Consider the following 23,999-nt stretch of genomic DNA (forward strand, 5'->3'; position numbering starts at 1 on the left):
AAATGTTCTTTCAGGGTCTTCTTGATCCTTCACCACCTCTACATGCCCGTGCTCGCGTCCCACGTCGTGCGCCAGACAAATGTTAAAAATAAGGTACTCGCGATAGCCATCGAATAATAAATATTAATGTAGAATACATTGTGTTCCTCGAATCGTAAATCAAGAGAGACAAAGGAAACACTATCTATCTTAAATGAGTGTCTAGACATTGGCAAAACAAGGTGTCGACGAAAAAATCAAAATTATGGATGTCATATGTTAACCCAATTGATAGGTTAAGTTTCCATCCCGTGGGGTGCCAAGCTACACCTCATTCTAGAAGACACCAAGTATTGTTCAAACCCTCTCATGGAACCTTTATCATTATCGGTTATCGTATATGTATTGATAGATATTATGTGACCGTCAAACTAAAACACATCACCATGATTATTTAAGTTCATTGAATATATTATTACATTCATCATTCCAATGTAATGTTTATAATGAAGTTCATGAATACGTGCAATCACATAGTGAATTATGATGAGATCATAATATAGAAATCACTAGTCTTTAAACATGTATTCTAAATATTCCTATTTGATGGATAGTTAAGACGGACATCGAATTATGTAGATAGAATAGCACTAATTGATCTACTTATACAAAAGTATAGCTGATCCAATGGCTATTAGTGTAGCAACACTAAGGGCAGATAGTGGTGCTCTTTGGAGAAAGAGTTCACTGAATTGATCCATATAAATCACTGAATGGTATTATACCTAAATGTCAATCAGGTTGATTCATATCACAGTTTATAAGTGATACACTGACCCAAGACACCAAGTAAATCTCGTGAATGGATGACTACATTTTGACTATGACTTATGAGCCTCTAATCATGGGATTCAAACAAGTCATAGCTTGGGTGGCGTAAGAAGCTCACGGAGATGCTTGAGTGGTCAAGACGGGAACATCTGCCTTTGGTATAAGAGGAGATTAACTCAAGTAAGATGATGCACAAAATTCCTAACCAGGGTAGTGAGGATATTGGAGGAGTTCTTCAATGATCTCCGTTTTGCATTAGTACTAATCGAATAATGGATAAGGATTTCACGAACAACAATACCTTAAATTGTTTGAGAGTCTCACGCAGATGATGGATTATACATATACTATAACTGATGACAGTACAGGTTCTATGAGAGAGTTGAAATCCTACTCGGTATCTTCTGGAGCACAAGGTGTAGCTTGACACCCCACGTGCTGGAAACATAACCTATCAATTGGGTTAAATCGATCATAGGGGCATTAGTAAATATATCTTACTTTTATGGGGTTTTTTGAGAAAAACTTAAGTAAAAATTTTAATAGGGAAGGGGCACTTATTTCAAGCACCCAGGCCAGCCATAATTGAGAGCCCCCCTTTCTCTACCCTGTTCTCTTCTCCACTCAACCAAGGAGAGTGTCTTCATGGTGAAAAGATCTTCAAGATTTTCAAAGAGAGTTGAAGAAGAAGCGGAGGAGATCCAAGAGCAACGTGATTGCAAGGATACTTCTAGAGGTCGGACACATGAATGGCTTTAGAATAATTTCAAAGTGAGCACCTTATGGTGGAACAAGTTCCCCATAAGGTCATGTGATGTATTCTTTAATAGATCGATTGAGGATCGATTCACGCCTCCGCATCATGGAAACCATGTTTTCCATAGTTGAACCAAGGCACAAAACCCAACATGTATAATCCATTATATGCGCAAGACTCTCAAACATCTCAGGGTATGATTGATCGTCAAAGTCTAATCCGTCATTCGATTAATATTGATAGGGCAGAGATGGTTTGAATCAAAATACTAGTGATGAAGATTAAAAAATGTAAGGCCATAAGGCTAATCATGGGCTCCAATGTTACACTAGGCCCATGGAGATTTTCAAATGAAGGTGAACTCTCCTATATTGCTTATTTTTAATCACTCAAGACACCGACCATCAAACACAAGGATCTCTTAACTAAATCTATTTCAAATAACCTAAAAATATTAAATGCAAGTTCAAAGACAAACCTGCCATCAAAATTTCAAATCAGTTGTCCATTCAAATCACCAAATGTGAAGATTTAATTTCCAAATAATACGGCCCATAAGTTTATCTAAACAATCATTTCCAGTTCTACTATGGCATCCCTTATCACCTTAAACATACCTAAATTTATGAAGATTCCTTGGCATGAAAGGAATATGTTTCGGTATATTCCCAATCAGCAGCTCTAAGTGTGTCACTTGTTTAGGACACAATCAGAAAAGATCAAAGTAATTGTGTTGCATTTACTACGTGACATGGTGGCATCAAGGTATGCCATGTAAATGCACTAACTGATTTTTACAACCACAACCTTACATTTTTTGTCTATATTTCCATGTAGTAACATCAAATTTGATCAAAAAAATTCTGCTTTTATACTTCTTTTTTACCCCATATGTTCAGATTTTCTTTAGGCAAATATTACACAATATAGCCTAGACTTCAAGCTTCCAAATCATTAAATGACACTGAAAATTTTGTTCTATACCAATAGTTACTGCATATTTCGTCCACTCCTTGTTGATGCCCAATTCTGCCACTCGGAGGGGTGCGGTCACTTGCAAATTGCTGCCAAAGATTCTCTTTAACCTTAAATTTTATTTCTTGCCCTAAAAAGTCCTGAAAAAATCATAAAAGTCACATTAAATTATTAGAAATTATCGAAAAAAGTAAATATTTATTTTATTTATTTAAAATAATTTTGACTAGTTTTCCTTCATTTCATTGATTTTCCTTTTTAGAAAATACGTAAAAATACATAAAATATAAAATCACCAAAAATAATTATTTTAAAGTATATTTGATTTGTATCTCACTCTCATTACCCGCTCCATGTGACTTCAACCCTTATCATATTCTAAGTAACCAAAATTTTATAAATGTTATTGTGCAAATCAAAGTATTTATTGTCTTATTTAACCTAAATTCTGGTCTATCACTACACTTGAGACTTTAATACAAACAACTAAGGATTTTGTAGGGTCGCCACATGTCCCACTTTCAAATCATATGCAACTCTGATTTTAATGTCTCATTTTCTCATTGGTCCACCTCAACGTGCACATTAAAAAATTAAAGAACTTAAATGCCATAATGGGATCTTTTTTCAATTATTCTCTAAACTAATCATTGGAAAATTTAGCAATTTTGGTCTTCATCAAGAAAATTGAATGGCCACTCCTCAATGGGGAAGAATAAAAATAGGAATAACCATCAATAATTTACAGTAAATGTGTTCTAATTCACTAAAGTCTAAAACCTATTACTTCCAACTTGGATAATTAACTACTATATGATTTAACATAAAATTTTCTTTAATAATATATTTTGACTTAGAAATTTATTTTTTAAGGAATATAATATCACAAAATTTTGCACAAGGGAAGATATAAATAAATTCACAATTGATAATCCTAGATCCACTCAAGACATATGTCACAGTCAAAACATTGTCATCAATCCACATGAAGTATTTAATATTTTATGTCAAAGGATCATTTATGAAACTCTCACATGAATCAACTTGATTCGCACTTACGTATAATGTCATTCAGGGGTCCATACGGATCAATTAAATTAACTCTTTCCCTAAAGAACACATATTGTTTGTCCTTAGAGAACTCTTATGCTGATGGATGTAGGAACAATAATATTAATCATGTGAGTATGATAAGATATGTCAGTCTGATTGAGAATGGTTACGGGAATAAAACAGTTAACATAACAGTTAACATTAGCGACCAAACATAGTGTTTCTACTTTTAGTTTTAAATTCATCTAAAATAAAAAGATGCTCTAACTTTGTGAACTATCACAGAACATCAGCGAAGAAATTTTCCAATTACCTCTTCTTTAACCAATCATTAATTTGAGGTTACAGACATCAATTGAGTGAGTGATACCCCCCCACCAGGGTAGAAAAACTATTGTTCCAATAAAAATAAGAAGCATATACTAAAAAAACTACTTCATTAGACCACATGGTCCTGAGAGAGAGAATGTGTGTGTGCACCTGAGAGAAATCAATCAACCAAGTAAGCTGCAAAAGACCTCACCATTGACCTGCAATTGGAGCTTCTCTGAAGAGACGACAGCATCGAGAGGAAGTGGGCTGAAGCTTCTGGAAGGGCCATAGAAATGGGGAAAGCAAAGGGAGTCATCAACCATTTCATAAACCAGCCCATCCCCTAGCTGCCCGAAGGATAAAAAATAGAATGAATATGAGAACATGCAAGCTTATGAAAAGAAAGTAAGTATATTATGAAAAATATTAAGAAGCAAACAAGTTTTTATCTAGAGATCACCACTGTCTAATATCATGAAAATTAAGTATATCACTGTATGCTTAGAATGATTTGACCATAAATCCAAGGGTTGACTAGATCAAGGTCTAGTAATAAAAAATAACATTTTTTATTATAGTGCGATGATGTTCAAGCTGTGCCTTGACACAAAAGTTCATGTCTAGGTCAAAAATAAACCTTCAAGGCATACAGTAGAATAAAAAAAGTAAGTGGCATTATGAATAAATATGGGAAATAATGAAGTTTTGGAAAAAATTAAGTCTCTCAAACTTAGTTATGAGTAATCATGATGGCCCTGTTCAGATCCAGTAAAAAGGACCAAGAGTCACATCCAGAATTCATTTATTAGGGATGATTTAAATAAAGTACGCCCATAACAAATGTTCAAGATGACTTGTTTCTTTCACGGATGCTCATCATTTTGTAGTCAGAAAAGAATTTCGATAAACTCTTTCAGATAAAAGGAGTAGATGAGTCGTGATGGTTTCAGCTGGATTCCAAATATCTTTCTATCTTTCATATGTATGAAATTCATCTTGATCAAATAAAGATTCATCAGTCACATTTTTTTCCATGGGTCCAGAATAGACAAAATTAAATTGTTGTAACCACTGGAGAACATCGAGAAAAGTGACTCATATGAGTCTGCCAGAGTAAATGAATCAAGATTTTCGCAGTGGGATGCAGAACATCACTTTGTTTATCAACTAAAATATAGTCTACATAATAGAGCTATAGTTATGAAGTTGGTAGAACTAAAGTTGTTATGGAGATGGAGAAGGAGATGTTGAGGGAGTAAGAGTAAGAGGTCTTGGAGATGGAAAGATAGCCTCTTGATAGAAGATGAATGAAAGAAGTAAAGAGGAGAGAGAGAGAAGCTGAGAGACGAGTGGCAAGGGAGAGAAAAAGCGGATCAATAGAGGACACAGGCAAATCTACGAGCTCTTTCTTTATAATTGCAAAAGTAATCCTGATTTATTCTATGGAACAGCAGAAGTACCATGTATTATGATATGATCTCGTACCCCCGTGTTTTTTTTTTTGAACAAAAATGACGGCTGGATGGTGAGGACAATGATAAATGTGTCTTCGTCGTCACGCATTGTATCATAATATTTAAAACGGGATGAAAAGGACAATGATAAATGCATCTTCACCGCAAGTATCACCAACTGTCTCATTGTCATTCTCCACTAATCATCTTTGCTAACACCTGAAACTTACTCTGAGAAATCCCCCCTACTTATGCAAATGGATGACTTATTCATCATCATCATAATCCATTACTGACCTGAACTAATGACAACGATAACGAGAAACTCATCACCAACAGATGGATGACGATGACAATTAAAATTTGTCATCTTAATTGTCCATTCGCCTTCATAGTCATGAACGCCAACCCCTTATTTGGATCTTTGTGAGAGATTTTTTCTTGAGATGGATAACAAATTTTTTGGACGTGATTTGATCCGGAAAATAGCAAAATATATGAATTGATGATGCATAATACCAATGATGATCATCTATTTTATTTGTTCATACCTTCTGGGCGTCCACTTGGAGCAGGTAAAGATCCTCCCTACCTTTGAAGAAGTTATTCAAAACCATCCTTACCTGCGTTAGACGCAAACTTCTCAGACTCCACTGAAGAACTCGACCTATCACAGAATGTTCTTCTTCCTCGATTTACAACCCCAAATTCCGTTAAAATTAAGTAAATGGAGCCAATAACGAGCCACAAAAACTCGAGAACCCAAGTAAAACAAGAGAATACCCTCTACTTGAAAAACTAATTGGATCAAGCTTTGAGGTTACTACTTCCTCCACATTTTCAGTTCAAAGACGTTAGGATTTAAGACAAAAATCCACCAAAAATATTGAAATTAATGGTGGAAAATCTGCATCTAACTGTTAGGTCTTCCTTTCTCTCTTATCACCAAACAAATACACTCTATCAACTGCTGAAACATTCTGTTTCCGCAACCTCAAACCACAAGTCTTGTTAAAAATTGAAGTTCAACTTATAATGAACCTCAGAGACTCGAGAACCCAAATAAAACAACAGAACTTCCTCTGAAACGGACCGAAAATTGTTTTCAATAATGCAAAAAGGTTCCACTCATAAACTCGACCCTAAGAACGTAATGAAATAGATAAATGGACGAAGTAAAGGTAACATCAAGGAAACCATCACTTACTCCAAAATTCAGTATGAATGCTTTCTAAGAATCAAGCGAAGACTTTTATCCTACTATAAAGATGAAGGAATGAGCAGACTTGCACTTTTGTAGAATTTTAAAAGCAAAAAATAAATAAACAACAGAGATATAACTACCCACCAAGAAAAAGATAAAAAATCGTTTATTTGTGCAACCCAATGCCCCTTCGATTTGGAATTCATTTCAGCCATCAACATACACTATTTCTTTTACATAATCATGGGCACTCTACCCCACCTACAACGGAGAACAGCGAGTATTAAAAAACTCGTGGACAATTCACTACACAACCAGGCACAGATCATTTTTCAAATCGCAAGATTAGATTAGATCGTGTAATCATCAAACTAAAGAACATAAACCCGTCATTTTTTCTTCTCCTAGAATTCGACCCATCAAATCCTATCCCTTGAGATCGTAATTTCCGGTGCTGGGAAGGCTTTTTCTAGGATTAAGAACAGGAAATCGACCTGATCGACGCGGCTAAGATGGATGCAACCGGTGCGGCGGTCGAGATCTCCGCCGAACGTTTCCCCATTCTTCTGCAGTTCTTCCCATTCATCGGTCGTGCTTACTCTGTAAACAAACTCTGATATCTCCATGCTCGAATCTATGCGCTGATCCTTCTCAAGTGGATCTATAGTGCACGATCGGAGTTGACGGAGATGCTGGACGGGACGGGACGATGTCCGTCCCGTCCCACGTCACAGACAATTTTGGTGCAGGGACGCGGACGGGACGGTAATTCCGCCCGTAGACAAAAAATCGTCCCGTCAAGGACTTCGGACGATTGACGGGCCGAAGAATTGTTCGCCCATCGCTGGACTAGATTATTGCTTAGTCCATGGACGAAATAACCATCCCGTCTGGGGCCTTGGACGGGGACGGGACGGGACAGGATGGGACGACATTCGACCCGTCCCACGTCACAGACTTGTAGCGCAGGGCATGCGGACGGGGACGGTAATTTTGTCCGTAGATGAAAAAATTGTCTCGTCCAGGACTTCGGACGATTGACGGGACGATTGCTTCGTCCATGGACGAAATAACCATCCCGTCTAGGGCCTTGGACGGGAACAGGATGGGACAGGACGACCACCGTCCAGTCTCACATCACAGACAGAGTATAGTGCAAGGACGTGGACAGGACGGTAATTTCATCCGCAGAGGAAAAAAATCGTCCCGTCCAGGACTTAGGATGATTGACGGGACGAAGAATTGTCCGCTCGTCCTCGGACTGGACGATTGCTTCGTCCATGGACAAAATAACCATCCCATCTGGGGCCTTGGACGGGGACGGGACGGGACAGGATGGGACGACATTCGACCCGTCCCACGTCACAAACTTGTAGTGCAGGGCATGCGGACGGGACGGTAATTTTTTCCGTAGACGCAAAAATCATCCCGTCCAGGACTTCGGACGATTGACGGGATGATTGCTTCGTCCATGGACGAAATAACCATCCCGTCTGGGGCCTTGGATGGCGACGGGATGGGACAGATTTACGGCCGCCCCGTCCCGACGCCATAGCCTTATAGTGCAGGGACGAACAGGACAGTAATTTTGTCCGTAGATGAAAATTTTGTCCCGTCTAGGACTTTTGACGATTGACGGGACGATGGCTTCGTCCATAGACGAAATAACCATCCCGTCTGGGGCCTTGGATGGGGACGGGACGGGACAGGACGACGGCCGTCCCGTCGGACGTCATAGACTTATAGTGCAGGGACGCGAACAGGACAGTAATTTTGTCCAGAAGCGCAAAAATCATCCCGTCCAGGACTTCGGACGATTGACGGGATGATTGCTTCGTCCATGGACGAAATAACCATCCCGTCTGGGGCCTTGGATGGCGACGGGATGGGACAGGACGACGGCCGTCCCGTCCGACGTCATAGCCTTATAGTGCAGGGACGCGAACAGGACAGTAATTTTGTCCGTAGATGAAAAAATTGTCCCGTCTATGACTTTGGACGATTGACGGGACGATTGCTTCGTCCATAGACGAAATAACCATCCCGTCTGGGGCCTTGGATGGGGACGGGACGGGACAGGACGACGGCCGTCCCGTCCGACGTCATAGACTTATAGTGCAGGGACGCGAACAGGACAGTAATTTTGTCCGTAGACGCAAAAATCATCCCGTCCAGGACTTCGGACGATTGACGGGATGATTGCTTCGTCCATGGACGAAATAACCATCCCGTCTGGGGCCTTGGATGGCGACGGGATGGGACAGGACGACGGCCGTCCCGTCCGACGTCATAGCCTTATAGTGCAGGGACGCGAACAGGACAGTAATTTTGTCCGTAGATGAAAAATTTGTCCCGTCTAGGACTTTTGACGATTGACGGGACGATGGCTTCGTCCATAGACGAAATAACCATCCCGTCTGGGGCCTTGGATGGGGACGGGACGGGACAGGACGACGGCCGTCGCGTCCCACGTCACAAACTTGTAGTGCAGGGCATGCGGACGGGACGGTAATTTTTTCCGTAGACGCAAAAATCATCCCGTCCAGGACTTCGGACGATTGACGGGATGATTGCTTCGTCCATGGACGAAATAACCATCCCGTCTGGGGCCTTGGATGGCGGCGGATGGGACAGACGACGGCCGTCCCGTCCGACGTCATAGCCTTATAGTGCAGGGACGCGAACAGGACAGTAATTTTGTCCGTAGATGAAAAAATTGTCCCGTCTATGACTTTGGACGATTGACGGGACGATGGCTTCGTCCATAGACGAAATAACCATCCCGTCTGGGGCCTTGGATGGGGACGGGACGGGACAGGACGACGGCCGTCCCGTCCGACGTCATAGACTTATAGTGCAGGGACGCGAACAGGACAGTAATTTTGTCCGTAGACGCAAAAATCATCCCGTCCAGGACTTCGGACGATTGACGGGATGATTGCTTCGTCCATGGACGAAATAACCATCCCGTCTGGGGCCTTGGATGGCGACGGGATGGGACAGGACGACGGCCGTCCCGTCCGACGTCATAGCCTTATAGTGCAGGGACGCGAACAGGACAGTAATTTTGTCCGTAGATGAAAAATTTGTCCCGTCTAGGACTTTTGACGATTGACGGGACGATGGCTTCGTCCATAGACGAAATAACCATCCCGTCTGGGGCCTTGGATGGGGACGGGACGGGACAGGACGACGGCCGCCCCGTCCGACGCCATAGACTTATAGTGCAGGACGCGAACAGGACAGTAATTTTGTCCAGAAGCGCAAAAATCATCCCGTCCAGGACTTCGGACGATTGACGGGATGATTGCTTCGTCCATGGACGAAATAACCATCCCGTCTGGGGCCTTGGATGGCGACGGGATGGGACACGACGACGGCCGTCCCGTCCGACGTCATAGCCTTATAGTGCAGGGACGCGAACAGGACAGTAATTTTGTCCGTAGATGAAAATTTTGTCCCGTCTAGGACTTTTGACGATTGACGGGACGATGGCTTCGTCCATAGACGAAATAACCATCCCGTCTGGGGCCTTGGATGGGGACGGGACGGGACAGGACGACGGCCGTCCCGTCCGACGTCATAGACTTATAGTGCAGGGACGCGAACAGGACAGTAATTTTGTCCGTAGACGCAAAAATCATCCCGTCCAGGACTTCGGACGATTGACGGGATGATTGCTTCGTCCATGGACGAAATAACCATCCCGTCTGGGGCCTTGGATGGCGACGGGATGGGACAGGACGACGGCCGTCCCGTCCGACGTCATAGCCTTATAGTGCAGGGACGCGAACAGGACAGTAATTTTGTCCGTAGATGAAAAAATTGTCCCGTCTAGGACTTTGGACGATTGACGGGACGATTGCTTCGTCCATAGAAAATAACCATCCCGTCGGGGCCTTGGATGGGGACGGGGCGGGACAGACGGCCGCCCCGTCCGACGCGTCATAGACTTATAGTGCAGGGACGCGAACAGGACAGTAATTTTGTCCGTAGACGCAAAAATCATCCCGCCCAGGACTTGGACGATTGACGGGATGATTGCTTCGTCCCATGGGCGAAAATAACCATCCCGTCTGGGGCCTTGGATGGCGACGGGATGGGACAGGACGACGGCCGTCCCGTCCGACGTCATAGCCTTATAGTGCAGGGACGCGAACAGGACAGTAATTTTGTCCGTAGATGAAAATTTTGTCCCGTCTAGGACTTTGGACGATTGACGGGACGATTGCTTCGTCCATAGACGAAATAACCATCCCGTCTGGGGCCTTGGATGGGGACGGGACGGGACAGGACGACGGCCGTCCCGTCCGACGTCATAGACTTATAGTGCAGGGACGCGAACAGGACAGTAATTTTGTCCGTAGATGAAAAAATTGTCCCGTCCAGGACTTTGGACAATTGACGGGACGATTGCTTCGTCCATGGACGAAATAACCATCTCATCTGGGGCCTTGGACGGGACTGTTTCTGAGTCCTCTGGGAGTGTAGTATGCGCCTGACAGGTCCAACTGGCCGACACACATACGCCCTGTTTCGTCCCGGGACGTCGGACGTGACAAGAATTTCTTGGACGGGATGGTTTAGGACGGGATGGGACGTGGATGGAAAAAGATGGGACGGGACAAACCCTGGACGGAATGATTTAGACGAAACTCTAAAAATTGGGACATAGGATGGGATGAACTTCGTCTCGTACCGTCCATCGTCCACATCCCAGACAATCTGCAACTATGTCACAGTTTTAAGAGGTTTGGCCACACCGTCCCGTCCCGAATATTTTTCGTCCACATCCCATCTCATCTGTAAATCGTCCCGTCCCAGACATTCTCAACCCATCAGACGTCTGCGATGAAGAAAATATGTCACCCTTATGAACATCTCCCCCTTGGCTTTCCCTCTCAACCCCCTCCCCTGGGCTTCGGCTTGGCTTTCCCTCTCGAACTCTAGGCTCCTGCTCAGCTTTCTCTCTCGGGCACTCAGCTTCAGCTCGGCTCCCTCTCGGCTTCCGCTCGTCTTGCTCACTCAGCTCCCGCTAGGCTCCCACGGGACCAAAAACCCGTCCCGACCACCATCCAAGGCCCCGGCCACCGTCAAATACATCAAAAGTTTAATTAATATGTTTTAAATATATTAAAATTTTGTCAATAAATAAATAATTAAAATTGTTTGGCTTATCGTTTAAACATTAAGTAACTTATTTTGTTTTCATTATTATATGCAGAGTTTATGTCTATTTTTTATTAATATTTTTTAAAGATCTATTTTATATGACAGAGATTCATATATCTGTTGAATAGCCTTAAAGATATGTTCAATAGTTTATAGAAATTATTAAAATATCTATACATTAGGCTTTTAATGAGAAAATTATTGACATTTTTGAAGTTTTAGATTTTAATTCAGAAACACTTAGTTTAAGAAGAAACACAACTTTAGAAACCTGACATTGAGTAGATAGGCTGATAGACATTCCACATAGTCTAAGTCAAGGGGCCCTAATGCGTGATGAACCTCACAAATGGAAGTAAAATATATATAATGCCAGTCATGTTGATTCAAAAAATCATCAAAGAATTTCAATGGATCTGAATCGATCTAACTGTTATTCTTTAGATTTCATCCAAAGAAGGTCATTTGGTGATCACGTTATATCTCGTCTATTGAATACATCCAACCATACTTAAATCTCAAGTATCGAGAAGGATATATCAGCTTCATTCGCCATCTTTCAATCAGGACAACATTTTTCAGCACATTTCATACTTTAAGAAAACAAAAGTTGCATGCAATTATGAAATTTACATATGAAAATAAAATATGTTTATGAATTTTCATTTTGGGGTTTGTTTATCTAAATAAATGAATCAAATGATGGATTATTTATGATTTCATATGTTTTAAAAAAATTGTGGTCCAAAATATTCAACTTCAAGAATAAAAACTGGAGTAGATTAATACTAATCACTTTGAATGTTTTTGGAGGAGAATAAAGTGAGTGTTTATTTATCTCCATCATAAAATAAGATAAATTCCAAATTATAATTACACTTATACAATGAACATATAGTATTTAAAGGATTTTGAGATACATTCATTTTCAGTCGATTATCCCGTTGCATTCTGGTATAGTAAATTAAAATATGAAATATAATCCCAAAAACTGAATAAATGTTATTTATGATTGTATTAGAGAATATTTTAAAAAAATCATTGTATTAAATAAAATAGTCATATCAATCATATCAAGGTATCATTAAAAATATGATATATTTTTATTTTCTTCCCTCAAAATTTTAAACATCAGAAAAATATTTATTTCTTTTAAAAAATATTATTAATTTAATTGAAATTTATCCATAAATTTATGTAACATGTTTCTAAGTTATCTATAGACTTGCAATGGCTTCAGAAGATGGAAATATATCTATGTTCCAAATATTTCATTTGAGATATGGCATGTCAATACATGGTCAAACAAGGAAGATTAGGCGATTCAGATAATCCCATTTATTTCCATTAAGTTAATCTGACTTTGAAAAAAAATATCCAATGAGAAAAATTCATATTAGGTTTTCAAGTAAGATAGGTTCTCGAGTTTTCATTACAGACAAATTTCTTGTGAATGCATGCTAAAATATGGTGAAACAAACCTTTATGTATATGATTATAGCTGCCTAAAGTTATTGATAAGTTTATGTTTGGGGTTTAATTATGCATGTTGTCTAAAAATATATGTGCACAGTAATTTCACATGTTTTTGCCTTATTTACTTTAAATAAATATAGGGTAATCAAGGGACTGAATGATATGGAGTGAGAAGGTTGGAAACTGAGATGAGATGGCTTAAAGAGAGGAGAAAAATGGTTCCAAGGTGGAAATGGGGAGGAGAGAAGCTGGCGAAGTGAATATAGAATTCTGTTAGTAACGGTTTTACAAATGCGAGATATGGATGGAAAGAGAGAGGTAATAATGCAAAAATACAAAGAGGTAAGAGGATATGTCTTTTGGTACTATAGAGTTGTGGAGACGAAGATTAGTATGTGCTTGTGGATTAAATTCTCTCAGTAAGGTTTTTATATTATGCCCAAACTAATCATTTTACTCTCTTGGCAAGCACATGTGAGAATGATATTTTTTGAAGAGGTACCAGCTGAAGACACCCTTTTGATAGTTGGATCTTTGCTTGGTCTTGAGACTTAAGGCCATATTTTTTGTGTCTTTCTGGTAGTTATGAAACTTTTCAAGGCATTCATAAATATGTTTTTTATGTGATTTGACATGCTTGACCCAATAAATGATTCATTCACCCATTGGGCCAGCTTCACATGCGCATCCCCCCTCCATGGTGTGCTGGCATGTGGCGCTTGGCGTGCAGACTTCCAAAGCTTCACCAAGCATGTGGCACCCTGGTATCCAGCCGTGGGGATCTTTGGCATGCAGGTATGTGGCACCTGGCGTATGAGGAATATGAAAAGAAAATTGACAAAATTCTTATAAAATGGGTCAAATAAAAAAGTCAATAACTTTAAAAAGTATACATTATTTTCAAAAATAAATTTGAATAGTGAAGTGCCTCAATAATTCACAAGGGGATAATGAGTGAAGCATCAAGAGGAGACCTAAAGTTTAACCAAGGGATAAAACCTAATGCCAAGGATATTGCATTAGATGAAGAATGTATGGAACTTGATGGCTAAATGGAGACGGATTTGGTGGCTGAGGATAAAAGAAGAATAAACCTTAGGATTTTGTGGTTAACATTGCCTTCAATTGAAAAAGGTAAAACATTAAGGTCTCTTTTTGTTGAAACAATCAGGTGTTTTAAATAATTAATGAAGTAGTAATTTGAGGCAATTTGAAAATAAATTATCTCATCAAAAGAAAATTTTATAGCGTAAAGTTCTATAAAATTTTAAATTATCTCATTATTATTTATAAACTTATATTACCATTAAATACCAAATATACAGTTTCTAAAATACAAACTACCTTGTAGAATTCAATTTTTATTGATATATTCGTGGACATAAGGATATAAACTAAATAAATATATAGAAAATATTTTTTGAAGATATTGTCCAGTCTATTTTAGGTTGAAATCGTAAATTAGAATACAATATTTTTTTAGTCCTATCCTTGCATTCAATTCAGCTAATAAGATATGCGTCATTTTATCTAAAAGTTTCATAACCTCATCAACTTTCATATAAATATACCCTAAAATATTTATGAACTATCTAATAAAATTAAAAACTTACGAATTTATTATTTTACTAAATTATGAAACTTCATTGGATAACTTTTTTTGAACATTCTACAACATTTACAAAGAAGAGAATTCATCTAGATTACTGAAATTTATGTGATACTAACGAATTTTGGAAAGTTTGATAATTTCCTACATCTCACATGAATAATGCCATCTATGAGGTGCATTAATTTACCAAACACTCTAAAATTTCATGTAACTGTGGGGAAATTTTGGATCTCTGATCAACATGATACGAACTCTATTGCGCTGAAGAAAATCGAATCACAAACAGATCTGAAAACTAAGAACATACAAAGACAGCACATTTGCATGGATTGAATCCATGTTTTTTTTATTCCTCAAGTGACCATATTCAAGATTTTCAGATGTCCGATCTATAGATGTATCCTCATGATCTTTAGAACTATGGGTTTCCTCTTCTTTCCAAGAAGTCTACTATTGGAAATCCAATATTCTCTCCTCAGTCCCCACTAGAAGCAGCGCTCAGGGAAGACGAAGAGAATAACTGATCAAAATCCCCAAAGTTAAAGTGTCTCCATCAACGTCCAAAAAACCTTGTGTGTATCACGCTCTAGGCTTTTTTATCAGTGTAGTTAATAACTTCAATGACGCAGTAACTTTTATTGGGGTGGCCTTATTAATTAACAATATCACATATAGATTAATTGATCAAGGATCAATTTAAGCCAACCAATTGGTTAATGTGTGAGCTCGTGAGGTGCCAAACTACACTGCATGCCCTATAAGAAACAAAGGATCATATCAATCTCTCATGGAACTTTTTCCGCATCATTTATCATGTATGTATAAACGCTCATCTGGTCGAGACTACCAAATGACTTAGGGTATAGTTAATTGTCAAACTCTAATCAATCACTCTAGTTAGGGCTGATGCACTGTGAAATAATCGGAGAACAATTTCTCTAGTATCTCTAGAGCTATGGCAAGGGATTTAACTACATCATTTTATTTAGTCAATATCCTATAATGCCAAGGGTGGAAGACTCCATCTTAACCATACAATCACCTTCATGGACTTGTTTCAGCATCCAAGGTAGGACCATTTGAATCCCCCAATTAGAGACTTGTAGGTCATGGTCAAAACACAACTACCCATCCACAAGATATCTTTGGTGTCTCAGGTCTAATCACTACATACACGGCCTGTGACATGAATCAACCTAAATAATAAAAGATATAATATCATTCATATATTCATATGAATCAGTTCAGTAAACTCTTTCCCTAAAGAACCACTATTTATACTTAATGTCTCCACACTACTAGCGACGGGATTGGCCATACTCATCATATGAGTGCGACTAGACAGGGTTTTAATCCAAACATGTCAATGTCCTTCCTTCTCAAGTATCCTTTTAAATATGAATGTTTAGACTACATGTTTAAAGACGTGTTTTATGTATTCTGATATCATCATAATTCACTTAGTCATTGTATGTATTCATTTACGCCAATTATAAGCATCGCATGTGCATTATTATGAATATATATATTGTATTATGAATATTGAACGAGACATAGAATGTGTGACTGGTTTGCAGGCCACATATATTTTCAACAATATCAACCCTTAATAATTTTACAAAATATTTTGTGAAAATTAAAAATTGTTCAACTTACATTCTTGTGAGATGCATACTAAATATCATACATATCTGACTTATTATTATTTAAGTATGGCACAATTGCCATCATTTTTCTAAGATGGACATTTGCACCAAAATCAGTATACCATAGTGAACAAAACAATTCTACATGAGTAAAGGAATCCATGGACTATATTTTCAATGGACTATCTTGAATTGATGAATAATACATTGATAGTATAAAAAATTATCATTGTTTTAGATTCCAAGTCAGGTAATAAAGTGTCTTCATCTAAAAATTCATAAAATTAAATTGGGCCAAAGATAAAATTTTGATTCATAGAGGGGAGGGCATATTTTTTTGGCATATTTAAGGAGACTAAATATCCTTCAGTTTTTCCTGTTTTTAATAATTATCTGAAATTTTTTTATAATTACACATTTTATCAGGCTTGATGAATTCATACCTCTAATTAGTAGAATACTATCACATATATATATGGTCCTCATAAAACGTATATCTTTGTCAAAAAAGTAGGTAGTCATTACTAATCTATGAAAGCATTTTGATGGTATAAATATAATAATATACATACATCTTATAATGAATATTAAATAAACAAGATGTGGGTCATGATTTATGATAATTAGTCGATATAATTTTCCTTTAAAAATAAATTGCAATACTTTTATGTGTCTAAAATAGGTGATTGTCCCAAATAATTTGTCATTTTCACTAGTAACTTTTTTCTGTCTCTATTCTCATTAAAATATTCATAAATACATGATATTCAAGCTTCAATGCATTTTTACATCTTTATATGGAATTTCTGAATTTTTTTCATTCTCATGATAATTTAACTTAATTTTGTGACATTAGTTGCATGAATAAAATAAAATTTCAGTCAAAAAATATATGTTTAAATATTTTAGGGGTTTTCTGTATTTTAAGAGTGATATTATGATTTTTCTAGATTTTATGGTATTTAATGGAATTTTGTGCCATTAAGTTCATAAAGAAAATAGTTTTTTTAAGTTATAAAAATGTAAAATTGAAATTATCTAAATATCTTTAATGACTTTTTTGAATTTTCCATATCTTCCTTGATTTTAATATCACGCTGGAAATTCGCCACATGGAGGTAATTGGATGGCACAAATTTCTCCAATCATATGGTGATATCTAACAATCTAGAAGCAGTTTGGGATGAAATTTTAGGGGTAGTTCCATCTTTACCTCCTCTATCCATCCATCAACTCATATCTAGAAATATAACCCCCCATCCTTGTCAAAAAGGGACCATTATATTGTTTCCTAATTATGATTCGCAAAGTGATTTGCTCATTAAATGTCACTTTTGGGTCCACCCTTGCATTCCAAGAGTAAATGATTGAAGGAGTGACATTCATATCAAGACACGTGAAGAAAAACACCATTCAACCCATTGGGTCCATGACAATGAGGTTAGTTTGATCTTCGCATTTTTATTCACATCTTCATCTTTTTTCCCAGGTTATCATTGACAGTAACTTAGGTTTTTACCATCTTGCATGTCTCCACCAAACTCTACCACTACTTGATGTATATCCGTCTCATCTCCATCACAATTAGTGACGGAATTAGTATCACTTGTGCTCACTCTACCGCTCAACAGCGTTTATCCACTACCATCTCCGTTACATTCAGCGGTGGTTCTACTTCACTCCACTTATGCCACACTATAGTCTGTACCTAGATGCCAAAGCGCGAGTTAAAGTATTTAATTAGGATGTCTCCCTGAAAATTCCAATTATTCGTTAAATTTGGATAAATTAGGTTAACTAGGATAAATATTTTCTAAGCTTCCTAGAATTATTTTGAATTAATTTTACTAATTTTATTTCATTGAAATAGAAAATAAAACTAAAATTCTCTTATTCAATACTTGCTCACTCCAGATTCGACCAATGCTGGCCTTAAACAACATGGATGAAAGCCTTAAACAACATTTCTAACCCTAATTTATGGTTTATATATAGGTTATTGAAGAAAGGCTATTATGTGTTCATAGTGATTTATGGCATCCATATGAGATGCATTTATGACTTAAGGTCAGTAACCATCCTAATTAGTCAAATATATATATCAAGCTGGGAGCCGAAGTTATTGCCAAAAAAATTATCATTCCAATGTCTAGTAAAATTATTGTCAAGTCAATGAATTTCATGAGACTAGTAAAATTATTCCAATGTCTGCAGGACACAGCACCAATCCATAGTATTGTGGTGGCAGGTAGCATGAACCAATTAGGATTTGGATATGGCAAAGTAAATATATTGATTCAGATTAGTTCAGTCACGATTTATAAGACAGAATGCCAGTAATCTTAATGATGTCATTTATTTCTGTGGATAATTTTTTCTTTATAGTCAAGTTTAAAAATCAAATTCTCAATATTTTAATAATTTAATTTCAAGCCATGACAATTAAAATACTGCTATAGAAGATTGGAGACCACTAAGAATACAAAGTTGTCTAAACAATGTTAATTATTTTTTTAATAAGAGTATCCCAAGACAATGTATTTCCACCTTTCCAAAACAATCACAATAAAACTACGATATACAAATATTCAAATAGATGAAGACAATTAATATATCTGGCATCCATAGCATATTTATTGCTCAAGGTTGTTATATTAGAGCCTCTCATCTCACATATTTGCCAGTTAAAGCCAAAGCATAAGATTCAGTTGAGAATTTACTCACAAGATACACTATATATCCAAAATTCCAACTCAGATTAGAACCATTCTCTAAGATAAGTTACCCAATAATAATGAAAAAATGATGCATGAAGATGAAATTCTATAAAGACACTTCATTTCTCTCTTACATAGCAACGAAATTTAATGCTCTGGGTAGTTAGATAAAATCCACTACTCTCTTTTCTATGCCAGTTAAAGAAAAACCATAAGATTCAGTGGAGAATTTATTCACAAGATACACCCATAATATATCTAAAATTTTAATTGAGATTAGAACCATTCTCTAAGATAAGTTTCCAGATAATTAAAAAAAAAAGATGAAAATTTCTCTTTCTCTCCCTACCTCTTACCTACCTTTGAAGGCGGGGAGCCGATGATCGCTGAAAGCAGGCTTCTCCTCTCTGAATGGCTGAAGAGTTGGGTCAGCCACAGCAGGCAATCTCTGTGCACTGCCCTTTCCTCTTCTGGCATTGGGGCCAATCTCTTCTATCATGTACTTCCACCCGTCGATCGGCCGCCGCCGGCTGAATATATGCGTCTTGATGAAGCTTGCCAACTGAAAATTCAATCAGTTCATCTTCTCTAATTTGATTTAATTATTTTTTATTAAGAAAATATATTTTTTCTAGAAAGAAATTCATTGGGGAAATGCTTTTGTTTGAAAAAAAGCCCATGTGTTACTCGTGAAGAACGCATGCCTAGCCAAATTTCTCCTTTTGATGGGGTAGACAACGATGGATCAAAACAGGGGAGATAGAACTGCATTTTTGAAACAGGAAATATTTGGAAATTGACAAGAAATTAAAGCGTTAGCGTATTTCAGTAAGTCGATATTCCAAAAGAACAGGTGCCCAGCCAGTTTTCCGCGTTTTGATGGGCTATATTTTCTTCGCAGAGATTTATTTTAACAGGGAATATTTGAAAATGAATAAGAAGTTGAGGTGTGAGCACATTTTGATATATTTATGTTCTTCAAGAACAAGAGCTCAGCCAATTTTCTCCGTTCTGACCGGGTAGAAGACGGTAGAACATGAAACCAGAGATGATTTTTTTTTACAGGAAATACTTCAATATGTTTATGTTCCAAAAGAACAAGAGCTTGGTCAATTTTGTCCTTTTTGATGGGGAAAACGATGATTGATCATCAAATAACTGTTCTTCTTTGCAGATACGTAAGAGATAAGTAATTCAGTCTAACAGGAAATATAAGAAATTTCACAATAATTTGAGGAAACGAAGAATGATGTATATCACTAGATAATTTCCAAAGACAAGACAGAGATATGTACCTGAAATTTACTATGAGCGATTCTCCTCTCAAATTCTTGCAAAAGAATATCTTCTTCCCTCTGAGAAACCTCCCAGATATTTCCATCCTCGGGTCTCGAAGTCGCCTCCCAACCGTCAGGCTTTCGCACAAACTCTGATGTCTTACTAAACTTATCCTCACTCATGTTCACGTTGCCCGAGCCGAACATGCTGGAAGTTGGAGCATAGGTTTGAGAATCAAAAATGAAAAATATCAAATTGTGGATCAAAAAACATATTTTTTCTCCAAGTCATCTCACACTTTCAAAGTACATTTCTGAAAATTCATGAACAAAACTCAATTGATATAGCATGTTTCTTGAATAATCCACCTTGTTTCACTCCATGATCCATAAGGGATCGGTAGAATAATAGTGATTTTTTTTGGAAATACTAGAATAATAGTGAATATCTTATTGTAATCGAAATGATTAGCGTTGGCAGGCCTCGTGAACCAAAAAACAGTTAATTATGCTGAATCAGACCAAATAAAATGAAAACAAATTTCAGGAGAATGAAGAGATATTGTATTTAGTTTAGAGTCATATTTCTACCATTCGGACAGATCCACGAATTTTAATTTCCTTTCAAAGATAAACTTAATCACTGATGATACATAGAAAGAGGATCATATTCTTGTTTCCGACTCTTTCTATTTACGATCCAGAAAATAAATCATTGATCAGGTGAGCAGAATTATTGACGCACAAAGAAAAGTCGACTACATTCATGTTCTCAAATCTGATTAACTACAGTCTGTGTCTTCAAATTTATAGAACCTGAGAACTACATTGGAAAATTTATAAAAGGTCAAACTAGTTGGGAATAGAATTTTTCTAATTTTTATTGATGAACAATGAAACTTCTAAATAACACAGGAAACTTGATCAGACCTAGAAAGACATTCATAAGGAATGGACTAAATGCTAGCATCAAAGAATTGCAATAATTTATAGCCTCAGGATCAAACAGAAAACTTGATCAGATCTAGCGTAAGAATCAAACATGAAACACTCCTAAATATAAAACATTAAACTTGATTCAGACCAAGAAAATCATTCATAAGGAGTGGACTCGATGCCAGCACCAAAAAAATCGCAATAATTTATAGCCTAACAATCAAACAGGAAAAAATTTCTAACATAAGAATCGCAACAGCTTCTAGCGTTAACAATCAAACACGAAACACTCATGAATATAAAACAGGAAACTCGATCAGCCCTAAAAAATCATTGACAGAGAACGCACAAAAATCGCAATAACTTCCAGCGAAAGAATCAAACACAAAAATAGAATAAAAGAACAGTACTCGGAGCAGGAATCAAGAATGCGGTCAATGTCAGCAGCGCCATCCACGGATCCCCCGAGCTTCGCCTCCTCCATGGCCTCAATTTCCTTCATCCAAAGCCCGGCATGAATCCTCTGCTTCTTGATCCTGTACTCATCAATACCAGAATCGCCGGATTCACCGGAATCAAGCTTCCGGGCGTCAAATTGGACCGTCTGGGGGGGGGAGCGGGCAGGCCGATTCCTGCGCTCGTTCCAGCCCTCCTCCATGTCCTGGACGAAGGCCGTGGCCTCGGGATCGGCGTTCAGGGGGGGGAGAGGGGCGACGTCGGTCTCCCATGGCGCGCGATTCTTGGCGGAGAGCTGGTCGGGCAGCCATGCGAGCTCCCAGGCGTCGTTCCAGCCGTCGTCGTCGCCATCTGCAGAGGATGAAGATCGAGATCGAGATGGAGATGGAGATGGAGGAGAAGGGGAGAGGGAGAAGCTTCTTCTGCAAGAAAGGAAGAAGAAGGTTGAAGAAGGTCCCCTTTGTAGCAACAGTCGCAGCATTCTCCCACCAGAGAGAGAGAGAGAGGAGAGAGAGGGAGAGGGAAGAGAATATATAGAGAGGGAAGGAGGAAGAAGAGAGAGAATCGAGGGAGAGAGAAAGGAGAGATGGAATATAGAAGAAGAAGAAGAGAGAGAATAGAGAGGGGTAGAGAAAGAAGAGAGAGAATCTAGAGGAAGAAGAGAGAGAATAGCGAGGGAGATAGAAAGAAAAAGAGAGAATCTAGAGAAAGAAGAGAGAGAATAGAGAGGGGTAAAGAAAGAAGAGAGAGAACAGAGAGGGAGAGAGAAAGAAGAGAGAGAATCTAGAGGAAGAAGAGAGAGAACAGAGAGGGAGAGAGAAAGAAGAGAGAGAATCTAGAGGAAGAAGAGAGAGAACAGAGAGGGAGAGAGAAAGAAGAGAGAGAATCTAGAGGAAGAAGAGAGAGAATCTAGAGGAAGAGGAGAGATAATATATAGGGATAGAGAAAGAAGAGAGAGATAATGGAAAGGGAGGGAGGAAGAAGAGATAATAGTGAGGGAAAGAGAAAGAAGAGAGGGAATCTGGAGGAAGAAGAGAGATAATGGAGAGCTAATAGAGAGGGAGAGAGGATGAAAAGAGAGATAATAGAAAGGGATGGAGGAAGAAGAGATTATAGAGAGGGAGAGAAAATCTAGAGGAAGAAGAGAGATAATAGAGAGGGAGAGAGTAAGAGAGAAGTACAATGAGAGGGAGAGAAGAGATAGAATAAAGAGGAAGAGAGAAGTGGAGAGATAGTAGAGAAGGAGATAAGTAGAAAGAGAAGAGAGAGAATCGAGATGAAGAGAGAAGTAGAGAGAAATATAGGAGAGAGAAGTAGAAAGAGAGGAAGAGAATAGAGGAGAGAGAAGTAGAAAGAGAGGAAGAGAATAAAGGAGAGAGAAATAGAAAGAGAGGAAGATAATAGAGGAGAGAGAAGTAGAAAGAGAGGGAGATTAGAGAGAATAGAGAAAGAGAGAGAAGAGAGAAGAAGATAGAATTTAGAGGGAATGTAGAGGAGAGGAGTCTGTAGGGATGGGAAAAATAGTTTCGTTCGTTCGCAAACAAAAACAAACATGAAATATGTAATTTGAACACTGCTCGCGAACTGTTCGTGAACATGTGGCAGGATAATTCCCGCGCCCTCTGCGCTATTGCGCCCCCTTCCCCTTCTCCCTTATCGGAAATGCATTCTCCATCTTTGATATGTTCGACACCACCGTGCGTAGTGTTGGGAATCTTGAACTCGGATGAAACAAGAGAGAGAAAAGGAGGAATAAGAAGAAATAAAGAAGAAGAGGAAGAGAAGATACACTAATGCAAGCTTGAATTAGATCGTTGTATTCATCCCTGATATAACAATTCGATTGGTTGGTATTTATAATATGAAACAATACTAAATATAGAAATCGTCCGTTTTAATCATAGCCGTTATACCGGGTATAACGGCTATATTAAAACAAAACTGGATCGTCTGATGGAACGAGATTGTTTCCTATTCTATGGTTTAATCCTAGCTGTCTAGATTTGATCCTAACTATGTGAATACATAGATTTGATCCTAGCTGTCTGTTTCTCGTACCGAGTATAAGATACGTGAAGTTGTTATTAACTAATATTTTAAGGTCCCTATTGGTGTGGCTGTTGCATGTTCGTGCTGACGGCC

General features: G+C 38.2%; 2 protein-coding genes across 2 annotated transcripts; both read right to left on the bottom strand.

Annotated features, from left to right (window-relative positions):
* Positions 1–3,896: 3,896 nt before the first annotated feature.
* Positions 3,897–7,227, bottom strand: LOC144713193 (dihydroorotate dehydrogenase). The gene is made up of 3 exons (XM_078587710.1): positions 7,060–7,227; positions 5,913–5,984; positions 3,897–4,254 (listed from the first exon to the last, which is right to left on the bottom strand). Exons 1-3 carry the CDS (start codon positions 7,189–7,191, stop codon positions 4,090–4,092), a joined length of 369 nt encoding a protein of 122 aa, XP_078443836.1. The 5' UTR covers positions 7,192–7,227; the 3' UTR covers positions 3,897–4,089.
* A 12,190-nt stretch (positions 7,228–19,417) lies between these two features.
* LOC144713205 (mucin-like protein) lies at positions 19,418–22,537 on the bottom strand. The gene is made up of 3 exons (XM_078587719.1): positions 21,812–22,537; positions 20,484–20,673; positions 19,418–19,750 (listed from the first exon to the last, which is right to left on the bottom strand). Exons 1-3 carry the CDS (start codon positions 22,336–22,338, stop codon positions 19,541–19,543), a joined length of 927 nt encoding a protein of 308 aa, XP_078443845.1. The 5' UTR covers positions 22,339–22,537; the 3' UTR covers positions 19,418–19,540.
* Between the last annotated feature and the right edge of the window lie 1,462 nt (positions 22,538–23,999).

Source organism: Wolffia australiana, chromosome 1 (genome assembly GCF_029677425.1).
Source record: "Wolffia australiana isolate 7733 chromosome 1, ASM2967742v1".
Lineage (NCBI taxonomy): Eukaryota > Viridiplantae > Streptophyta > Magnoliopsida > Alismatales > Araceae > Wolffia > Wolffia australiana.